The sequence below is a fragment of the Etheostoma spectabile genome, chromosome 11, assembly GCF_008692095.1.
Source record: "Etheostoma spectabile isolate EspeVRDwgs_2016 chromosome 11, UIUC_Espe_1.0, whole genome shotgun sequence".
Lineage (NCBI taxonomy): Eukaryota > Metazoa > Chordata > Actinopteri > Perciformes > Percidae > Etheostoma > Etheostoma spectabile.
In genome coordinates this window covers 9,257,343-9,268,548 of record NC_045743.1, presented here as the reverse complement: position 1 = coordinate 9,268,548, position 11,206 = coordinate 9,257,343, and the positions used below count along the sequence as shown (strand labels likewise).

The window sequence follows — 11,206 nt, the reverse complement described above, 5'->3', positions numbered from 1 at the left end:
CAGAGTTGTCCTTATGGTTATCCAATATCATGTTGAGTTACCCTCGCTTCAGATACAATGGCTTTTTAATTGTGGTTGTGTTAATGCACATGACATACATTTGATTTTGGCAGGGGTGTGATGTTTTAAGAATTTTGGAAGTTCCTAAAATTCTATAATAAACTGGAGTCACACAGACCCTTAAAGGTGCTCTGAGTGATGTAACACATATTTTAGGCTACAAGATTTTTTTGTCGCAAGCTGCAAACAACTCGCTATCTGCTATCTGCTATCTGCCTGTCCCCTGAACACACTGTAAAAATAACATGGTCTCTGTAAACTGCCCAGGCTCCACAAACGTCAAAAAAAAACTGTACCAACCTGCACCACAAACCCAAACAAACAAGAGTTCCAGCCTACAACCAACAAGGAGTTGGTTGAGCCATCACCGCAGCAGGGTTTGTATGTAGCTTCTTCTTCCACAATGCGCGTTTATGACTCAATCAACTCCTTTTTGTTGATTATAAGCTGGAACACCGTTTCAGAAAGCAGGTTAAGTGAAAACTCAGAGATGAGGGAAACTCTGGGTGTTCTGTTCAGAAAGGGAGGTTAATAAAAACCTGAGAGAGAGAGGGGTAACTCCAGCCCATTTCAAAAAGCGAGGTCGCCTCAGAGTCAGTAACTATGGTAACTGAGTCTGTGAACCTAACCTGGTCGGGGGCAGGTTTTCTTCTCGGTCTCCTCTGTCTGACACAGCGCTCTTTAATTTTTTCATCCATTCAGTCTGAATCAGGCACATTTTAGTTATCTGCATGAATAAAAATACTGTGTTGGTTTATTAACCATGTTAGGCAGACTATGAAACATTTTATTCTCAAAACATGGCGTTTTCTTGTGTCGACGATCCCGTTGATGAAGAAGCTGTATTACTTCGCAGGGAGTTAGTTAAACATACGTCGGTAGATGATATTGAGGGCCCCGACTATAGATGTATTTACATTTTCCAGATAACTTCCTATTGGAGCGGTATCGTTGCCAGTCTATCAGTTATGTAGCCTGGCTACATAACATGGACTCTTACATCCCAGCAGATTCTGTGTGTCACATTACGCTTTTTTGCAAACGGCAGTTTTCTTTACAACATTGTTGATGCGGAACATATCTGTAAAAACACTGTATAGCAAATTTTCAATTTTTTTATTGAACTAAAATTACAGTTTACACTCTGTGTCCACACTTTGTTAGTTTACACACACACACGATCTGTACATGCACTAATGGAGAGATGTCAGAGTGAGTCGGCTGCCAGCTGAGGCAGCGCCCTGAGCGGTTGGGGTGGTACGATGCCTTGCTCAAGGGCACCTGGCAGTGCCCAGGAGGAGAAGTGACATCTCTCCATCCACCAATTCACACTCTGTACTTTTTTGGTCCATACGGGGACTTGAACCAATAACCCTCCGGTTCCTAAACCAACTCCCTACGGACTGAGCTACTGCCACCCCCACCTAAGACAAGCCGTCAGAAGAATGTGAAACAGGTTTTAAACTTTTTGTAGTTTTCCCTGGACACAAACCAGTAAGAGCCCTTAAAACGGAGTTCCACCGTATTGCAGGTTGACTGATACAAACCCTTTGAAATAAAAGATTAAAAAGTATGATTTTGTAAATGATGGTGCTGCAGCCTCAGAATGGAGTCCGTAGGCATGGACTTTTAGATTATTATAGGTTCAATACCATTTCACCAGTAATATTACACTTTATTTTTTACTATATTATTAAATCTGATATAAATACACTATATTGGAACTCACTCTAGCAGCAACTGTCTCCCACGCAAGTTCTTTCTCTTTTGCAGCAGCCGCTTGCTTTTTTCATGAAATACATGTTCAAACAATAGACTAATATTGACAGTCAGTCCATGGTTCAAACTCGCTGTATGTGTGGGTGAGTATTTGCACCGACCAGTTTGTGGTTGTTACCATGGTGAATTTTAGTATCATGGCTCCATTCATACTGTATTTTTATATTGGTGGTGCAGCCGCTTAACTCTGAGTGAACCTATTTTGAGTTGATTGAACCAAGTCAAATCAGCTGTTCTGGAACCAAAAACTCTGAGTTTCCCATCAGGGTCAATCGACTCAGAGTTAGACTCAGAGTTTGTTAAACCTCCTTCTTAAAATGGACCCCATGTTTAGTGAAAACTCTGAGTTTGTTAACCCTAAATGAGGGAAACACTGGGTTTTAGCTGTTTCAGAAAGAAAGGTCATTTAACCTCAGGCTCAGTTAACTAAGCCTGTGAACCTAACCTGGTAAGGAGCAGGATTTCTTCAAGAAAACTAGAGTTTTTCTCCTCCCTCTTAACACAGCGCTTTTTCATTTCCTCATGTATTCTCTCTCTTTTAAAACAGCCGCTGTTTTTTTTAAAGACAAAATATATGTTCAAAATCGATGTACAGTTGTGTTCCGAATAATTCAAAAAGTGAATAATGCTCAAAACCCTTAGAATAGCTTTTAATTCCACAATATCCATGCATTGGGAACACTGCACATTTAATTACAAGTCAAAAAATGGCCAACTCTGATCGAGTTGCTGTTATACCTTTACAGAAAGTAAAGAAAAAAGAACATTAGGTTGTTAAAAAATTGGCAGTATTTGCATTTTTTAAATGTCTCAAGGGTTTGCTTTACTTTAAATCCCTGCACTGTTTAGTTGCATAACCATTATTTCTAAGAACTGCTTCACATCTATGTTGCATGGAGTCGATCAACTTCTAGCACCTGTGAACAGGTATTGCAGCCCAGGACGATTGAACTACATTCCACAATTCCTCTGTATTACTGGGTTTTGACTCAGAAACCACATTTTTGATGTCACCCCATAAGTGATCTATAGGATTGAGGTCCAGGGATTGGGCTGGCCACTCCATAACATCAGTCTTGTTCATCTGGACCCAAGACTTTGCTCGATTACTGGTGTGTTTTGGGTCATTGTCTTGTTGAAAGACCCGTTTCAAAGGCATTTCCTCTTCAGCATAAGACAACATGACCTCTTCAAGTATTTTGTTGTATTGATTGACACGGATCTACGATCCCTGGTATGCGATAAATAGGCCCAACACCCCAGTATGAGAAACATCCCAATAACAGGATTCTTGCACTACCATGCTTTACTGTCTTCCCAGTGTACTGTGGCTTGAATTCAGTGCATGGGGGTCGTCGGACAAACTGTCTGCGGCCCCTAGACCCCAAAGGAACAATTTTGCTCCCATCAGTACACAGAATGTTGAGCCATTTCTCCTTTGGCCAGTCAGTTTGTCCTTTGGCAAATGTCAACCTATTCAGTACATGTCTTTCTTGTCTACGTGCTTTCTTCTGATCGTAACAGTACTCACAGGTAACTTTGAGTCTTCTTTGATTTTCCTGGAGCTGATCATTGGTTGAGCCTTTGCCATTTTGGCTATTCAAGCACATTTGCTTCCTTCCTTCCTTAAATATGGGCCGTAACTGACACCTGTTTCTTCACAGAATCAATCACCTCACGTATTGAACACAACACTGCCATTATTTTGAACATTTCAATTACAGATTAAATTACACAGAATGAGCAGCATGCATGTCATGACTGTTGGGTCTGTTGGTTTTCTATGACTCTACAACACTTATCAGTAAATTATTTGCCATGTAGAAATATCACCAAGAAATATGATTTATGAGGTTAGTGATGTTGGACTGCCGTTATTTTGAACACAACTGTATGTGCACATGAGTATTTCCGCTAACCCGTTTGTTTGTGGTTGTTACCATGGTGAATTATCATGGCCTCATTCATGCTGCCCTTTAATTGTGGTGGTGCGCATGCACAGTAAACCTACTGTGAGTTGATTTAACCAACTCAAATCAGCTGGTCTGAAACCAAAAACTTAGAGTTTTGCATCTAAGGGTGAATCAACTCAGACATCAGTTCGGTAAACCTCCTTCCTGAAACGGGCCCCAGGTTGGCACAGGTTGTTATTTTTGTCGTTTGTAGACCCTGGGCTGCCTACAGAGACTGCGTTTGTTTGTTTTTTTACAGTGGGTTCAAGGGACAAGCAGCTGGCGGATAGTGAGGAGATGTTTGCTGTATGTGACAAAAAAAATTTCGTGTCACATCGCTTATAGGAGAGAAATATTCCCATTCAAACCCCATGAGATCCCACGGCTTACAGCACAAAATCATGCATTCTTTTATATCAGGTTTTCAATCTAGAGCCCTGGCTTCAAAACTGTTTTCACTATTGTCCACCAGATTGAGCCATTTTCTAATGACATAACATCAGAGTCATTTTAAATATTTGCACAATGGATAAGTCATATGATGTTAGACACAGTCACAACAAATTCATTTGCAAAGCTTTTTTGTCTCGATGGGACAATGGCTCTGTTTAAACCTGTATTCAAAATCTTAATTTTGATTTCTCTTCAATATGAAATGCATAGACAGTCTGTGACCATTAGCCTGAGATGTGTTTTCAAAATTTATTTGAGGTAAAAGGGGAATGCAGTTATCAAAACCATGGGTCATGCAATCTGGTGTTGTCTATTACACAACTACACAATGGTGTGTAACCTTTCTGTTATATTTACTATGGACCTTGACACTAGACACACTGTTCGTCACACCCTGACATAAATTGACTGAAAAAGTCAATCAGTTATCAGTTATTGTCTGACGAGGAAGACACATCTTAGCCATGGTATGGTTACATTAATTTTATTTTTTTATTTTACACATTAACTTGCATTATTGTTGTTACTTGGTTTTGATGTTCATTACCACAGAAGGGTGGGGGTGGCTCTCTGGTAATGAATGTTCTGAGTTTGCATTTAGTGTATTGTATTGCATTTATTTATTTATTTTATTTTGTTCATCCAAAAATCCCGTCTTGCGTATGATTCTACCATAGACCGTTAATATTAATATACCCTCTATGGATTCTACACATTCGACGTCGTTTCCCGTGTCACTTCTCGCGTGTGTTTTCGTGACAAAAACCTAGTTTGAGATTATTCAGAGCGTGAGCCGTGTAAACTTTCTCTGGCCTGGATATATGATCTCTGTCCGTGTGAGCCTTCAGTCTGATGTGCTGTGAGCCAGACAGTTATTATAATTACGCATCTATGCCCAGTCCACTACTTTTAGTCAAGAAATTGGACGTATCATGTCCAGTGTGCATTAATGCCATGGCCAGATTTACCCAATGCCACTAGATGGCGCTGGAGCAGACACTAGCTCTGCTTAAACAGATTGGTTTAGGAACATGCACCATGCACATGTTGTTACAGACTTATGAGTTTGAAATACATTTTTTTAATTATATGAAGGGGTGAGTGTTCAAGTTAAATGAGGGTTTACGTTGCTCTTTAATTACATTAACATCTTTTTTAGTGGTGCATATCCCCAAGTAATTGTGCAGTTTATCGCATTATTACAAACCAACTGACACATAAAAACTATTGGGCCTTTAGAGGCCTCTGTGGTAGGCAGGCTTATTGCTGCTTTTTACCTCTGAGGACCAGGCATAATGAGGATGATAATGGGCTTTTTCAATGTTAATCATCATGCTTCTGTGTATGGGATCTTAAACGTTAAAGTTTCTTCACTCAGGTGTCAACTGACAATCTGACGACATATTTATTAGAGGTAAGTTGATTTCACTTTGTTGGCACTCTTTACATAAATATTCCCTTATTATTATTATTATTATTATTATTATTAGATTTAAATTTTACAGAGAATGTGTGTAGAATATTTAGAAGAGAAAAAACATGAAGACAAAGCTGTGGATTGTGTGTTTTAGGCAATCTTGTCACACCTGGCCTTAAGCTGTGCTTTACTTCTGGCCACTCTTGCTGCCATCCGTTGGTACATCAGAGATTCCTACAAGGTTGATGGCTTCAGCCAGAAGCATGTGTTCATCACAGGCTGTGACAGCGGCTTTGGGAATCTGCTGGCCAGGCAGCTGGATGGAAAAGGCTTCCACGTCATGGCTGCATGTCTCACAGAGAAAGGTGCAGCAGGTTTGGCAGCAGCGTCCTCCCCCAGACTGAAGACCCTCATGCTGAATGTTACAGACAGTGCGAGTATCAAGAGGGCGGTGGAGTTTGTGAGCAAAGAAGTCGGAGAGCGAGGTGAGCCAGGCGGAAAGCAGCAGGGGGTACACACAGATAGGGTGCCAGTCAGAGTGAGGCACTGGGAGAGATAAAGGAACCTGGATCATCCCATCATCAACTCATCGTCCTCCTACTGATAAGTTTAGCACGCCCTCTGTTTTGTAAAGAGGAGGGAGAAAATACTTACCTCATAGTCTGCATATTTTAAAGCCAGGAACACAGTAAAGATTCTCCAAACATAAATCTGAACTAAATATTTGATTCAAAGTTTATCCTGACCTGAGTGTAACCCTTTTAGAAGCTTTTTAGACTTTACTTTATTGGAAATAGTGGCTATGCCTGGTCTGTCTGTGTTGGGTTGAGTAGTGGACATAGTTCCCAAACACCATACAGTATGTACTACTATATATTTCGGCAATTCAACAGTGATTGGATTAGTCTCATTCCACCATCATCACCTATGGGGAAAATTGGCCTTATTTTAAAGAAAATTATATAACTTTTCAAAATCAGAACTTATTCGTCAAGAACATGTGTAGAAGAGAATGAATGAGAATGAGAGTAGGTCATTTAAGGTCAAAAAAAGGTGTCATGGAAACAAATGTAAATGCATACACACATAAATTACAGATGAAAAAGGTCATTTAAAAATGGAACCTCGGGTTCTTTAAAATTATTAACATTTTCCACTATTTTTTACTTTTATTATTTTCACATTTGTAAAGATCAACAAATCAAGTAATTGAGAAAGCGATTGGCATATTAATCCATAATAGAAATAATAATCTAGCGTAAATACACAAAGGCATAAAAACAATATACACAACTGAGTTTACGGAGGGAGGAAGGCTCCACTTAATGTGTTAAATGCTGTGCAAACATACCAAGAATTAGAGATTAGTACAGAACAATCAGTGGTTTAGATAAAATGTACAGATTGTAAATAAATGTGGTGTGCATAAGTATGTCATGTGAAAAGAACAGGTAGATCAAGAGGTTTTTTAGCCTTTAATTCAGACAGTTTGCTGCTGGTCAGATGAGGCATACCGTATTAAGCACTCTAAGCTATGGACGTATGTTGACGAGGAATGAATTAAGGCAGTTGTAACTGCAAAGACATTTCTGATATTTGTGAAGATAATAAATCCAAAACATACTCTTCTATCAACACAAGCGAGATACAGCTCAGACGTTGGTAATGTTCCTGCCTCTTTTCTCTGCAGGTCTGTGGGGTTTAGTGAATAATGCCGGCATGTCCGTCCCCATTGGTCCAACAGACTGGATGCAGTTGGAGGATTTCACAAAGGTTTTAGATGTGAATCTGATTGGACTTATTGAGGTGACACTCCAGTTTCTGCCTCTGCTGAAAAAGGCCCACGGCAGGGTGGTAAATACGGCCAGTATTTTGGGCAGACTGTCTCTCACTGGTGGAGGATACTGTCTGTCCAAATGGGGAGTGGAAGCCTTCTCTGACAGCCTCAGGTAGTGGGAAGAAACATATTTATCACATTCTCTTGAGATAGGAAATTCTGTTATAAGCAAAAAGAAAACCTGTATGTTTAGCCCAAATTCACAGATTTTCCCAGTAGGTGTTTTAGTAGTAGCGATTGCTTCTTATTTAATCTTTAACAATGAGTTTCATAAGATTATTATATGTTTTTCAATGTAAGCTCTTAACTTTAAATGGGAAAACAAAAAACTATGGCTTTCAAATAAATGTAGTGAAGTGAATAAATTTGTATGAAATGGACATACTTAAGTCAAGTACAAGTATCTCAAAATTGCATTTCATTACAGTACTTGAGTAAATGTATTTACAGTTTTCTATCACTGCGTTCACTTGCAAAAGACTGACAATTAGTCAATTGCAAATTAAATAAATAAAACATGACGTGAGCCTACTTTTAAAGGAAAAGTTAACATAAAGCTGTCCAGCTACACTAAGGAAACACAATGTTTTGCTTCTTCTGCCCAGAAGGGACATGCAGCACTTCGACATCAAAGTGAGCATTATTGAGCCGGGTTTCTTCAAGACAGGTGTTACCAGTCTAGATCTTATTGAAGCTGACCAGAGGAGGCTGTGGACCCGTCTCCCTCAAGATGTTAAAGACTCCTATGGAGACACATACTTTGATGACTGTGAGTGAAAGTACAGTTGATGGCATTTAGCAACAAATAGTAATAGTCAACTAAATAGGAATTGAATCTGAATGCTTTGTTTTTCCCTGTCAGATGTGAAAGCTCAGGGATTCTCGATGGGCATCTTGTGCAGTCCAGATATCTCCAAGGTGACCAGGTGTATGGAACATGCGCTGACAGCTCGCTTCCCACGCACACGTTATGGTGCAGGCTGGGATGCCAAGTTTTTTTGGATTCCTCTGTCCTACCTCCCTTCTTTTGTGTCAGACTTTGTCATCAATGCGCTTCTTCCTTTACCTAAGGATAAAAGACAAGTCTAACAGGCCCCTTGACTGAACAGTATGACAAATAATTTTATGAAAACGATAACATTAAATATATTGTGACAAAGGTTATTTTAAAAACTGCTAGGACTGTGTTACAAAATAGGACATTTATTCATTTCATGTGTCAGCAGCAGCAATTTAATCCATATGGGCATATTGTGGATGATAACAGATACAGTATTTATTTGTCCTCATTATGATGCAAAATAAATCATTCTGTAAAGTTAAGAATTTATTCACCATGTTTAAAAAACAGCCATTTACATCTGCATCCTCAGGTCATGTGTTGCTTTTTCAAGATAATCAACTACATCAAATCATTTCCATGCAAAACAAACACAAGCATGTTCAAGTATTGCTCCAAACAATTTTGGCCATCGTTCCAATATCATTACTAAAACAATTTATCACGTTGAGTCAAAGTCATAAACTCAGGGAACATAATGCGTTTGATTAAGTACGAGTATGCTTTGCACACATATTTTATGCATCTGTTTATACTGGAGCACATATCTTTGAAAAACTGAATGACATGAGTTAAAGTCCAATTATTATCACTTTCTTTTGTTTAGTTTCCAGCCCTGAAATGAGGTATATAAACATGAAAGATGAAGTAAATACATCTTCAGTTTTGTTCAGTGGCAAAAAAATATCATTACTTAACACATTTCTCTAATAACCTTTGATCACAAGTATTGTACATTCAGAATGCAGCTCACTTTTTATTATCTGTGTAATTGTGTTTGTTCAACTATTCGAAGGATCTATTTCAAAGATATTTTCTGACAAAATCTTAATGTTCAAATTTACAAATATACAACTTATTTATCAACATTTCTATCAGCAGCTTCAGTGCAAAGATATACATATTGTACATCAGAATAAAGAAAACATTAACACAAGAATTGGCATAAGAAATGTCAGAAGGCATAGTCACTGAAGACTTTTTTTCTTCATTCTGTAGAAATGTATTTCTCTTTTCCTAAAACAAGTTTTTGTACACAGACTGCATAAAAAAATAAATTCTGTGCAAAGTGTGTTTCTTTTTTTTCAATTCCCGTCAGTGAGGAGGGGGGGGGGGGGGGGTGTGTGTTATACGTCGCTGTCCTCTTTCACAAGGTTGGCTGTGTCTTTGAAACTGTCCTCGGTTGGCGAAAAGGTGCTCGGACGATCCCTCTTCTGAAGTTTGGCGGGAGGGACAAACGGAGAGGGCTCAGGGGCAGAAGAGTCCCCAGTGCTTCCCACAGGCTTTTCATCCTTCATCTGTAAAACAATGCAGAGGTTAAGCCAAAACATCACCTGTACTTTCTATTTTGTAACTGGTGTCCTAAAAAGGTTTTTCTGTCATGGTTGGGTGTATTTTGTGTTTGGGTGTTTTCTCCTCCGAGTCAGCCCTTGACTGTAGCCTTCCCTGCCAGTTACTAAGTGACTTTTTGTCAATACACACCCTTGAATGGCTCTCTGTCTCCTGTCTCAGCACTTCGGGGTCCAAACACAAGGAACCTACATTTTTCACTGTAACTCCCATGTCCAAACTTACCTCTGAATATGAAGGGTTTTCAAATGTGGTGCTTGGCATTAATTTTCGCTTGAAAAGGCTCCACTTTGACTCCTGCAAACAAGCACAAACAGTGAGGTGGCATCACATTTAAAAATAATGATAATTTAGCTTAGTGTCATATGAGCATACTGTATACTTGACTCACCTGTACAGGATTGGTGCTGACAGAAGATGTGTTCACAACGCCCACACTCTGATCTTCGCGATACGCCGGGTTCACAAACTTGTTCTCCAACTGTTCGCCACTCACATTAACAGTCACCTGTTAAGAAGTAGGTTGTCATGTCAGTTTCATCAGCCGTGACGGCTGATCTTATTGGCTTAATTAATATTTTTTCTTTCATTTTGATAGTTTAATAATTTAATCAGGAGGTGCACGTACATCCATATATTCTCTGAAGGAGCTGGATAATGATTATTTTTCTTGAATTCTACATGGACATGACAATGTTTTGACCTCAAACCGTTTTCCCAAGGACCTAAAGAAGCTGTCATGCCCATGTGGAATTAACAAAAAAAACATTTGGAACGAAACAGCGGTGTGTGGGTATTTTACTAAAAAAAACTAAAAAGAGATTACTTTCTATTGGAAGATGCTGAATTGATGAACGCAACTGAACCATGTGCAGTATGTGGTTTGCAGCAAAGCTTTGTGTTTTCTTTAAAAAGTGTCAACTGCTGAAAGTCTTAGTTTATATGTGGGAAATAAAAATAATTCCTCATTCATTTATTAATAGTACCTGTGTGGCGTGAATGACAGCAGGATCACCAGCTGCTCCAGGAGCTGTGGCGTATAACGGGTTCTCAAATGTGATTGGCTGCCTCCCAGCTTCCATGGCGAAATTATCGTCCTATAGGGATATCATTTGGTTAAAATTAATTTTCACAGTCATTAAAGACACGTTCATTTTTTCCCAACTGCTGCTGACACAAGCAGTTCTAGAAGGAATGCAAGTTGCACTATGCTTAAATGTACTAGGTTGTGAGTCAGAAATGCTGATGGTACACTTTTAGTGACTTAGGGAAAATATTAACTGCTAATAAGCATTCTT

General features: G+C 39.1%; 2 protein-coding genes across 2 annotated transcripts in view; one reads left to right on the top strand and one right to left on the bottom strand.

Moving 5' to 3' along the window:
• The first annotated feature begins 4,527 nt into the window (after positions 1–4,527).
• Positions 4,528–9,357, top strand: rdh1 (retinol dehydrogenase 1). Its single transcript, XM_032528992.1, has 6 exons — positions 4,528–4,711; positions 5,623–5,658; positions 5,816–6,146; positions 7,352–7,610; positions 8,104–8,267; positions 8,361–9,357. Exons 1-6 carry the CDS (start codon positions 4,709–4,711, stop codon positions 8,585–8,587), a joined length of 1,020 nt encoding a protein of 339 aa, XP_032384883.1. The 5' UTR covers positions 4,528–4,708; the 3' UTR covers positions 8,588–9,357.
• Positions 8,813–11,206, bottom strand: part of lrp2a (low density lipoprotein receptor-related protein 2a) — a 46,900-nt gene continuing 44,506 nt past the window's right edge. Inside the window, 4 exon segments of the mRNA XM_032530334.1 lie at positions 8,813–9,856; positions 10,134–10,205; positions 10,300–10,416; positions 10,895–11,005. Coding sequence (XP_032386225.1) covers positions 9,686–9,856; positions 10,134–10,205; positions 10,300–10,416; positions 10,895–11,005 — 471 coding nt within the window. The 3' untranslated portion in view covers positions 8,813–9,685.

Coding starts and splice junctions, on each gene's coding strand:
- rdh1 (XM_032528992.1), top strand. Junction 5,659..5,815: donor TGACGACATATTTATTAGAG/GTAAGTTGATTT, acceptor TGTGTGTTTTAG/GCAATCTTGTCACACCTGGC. Junction 7,611..8,103: donor GCCTTCTCTGACAGCCTCAG/GTAGTGGGAAGA, acceptor TCTTCTGCCCAG/AAGGGACATGCAGCACTTCG.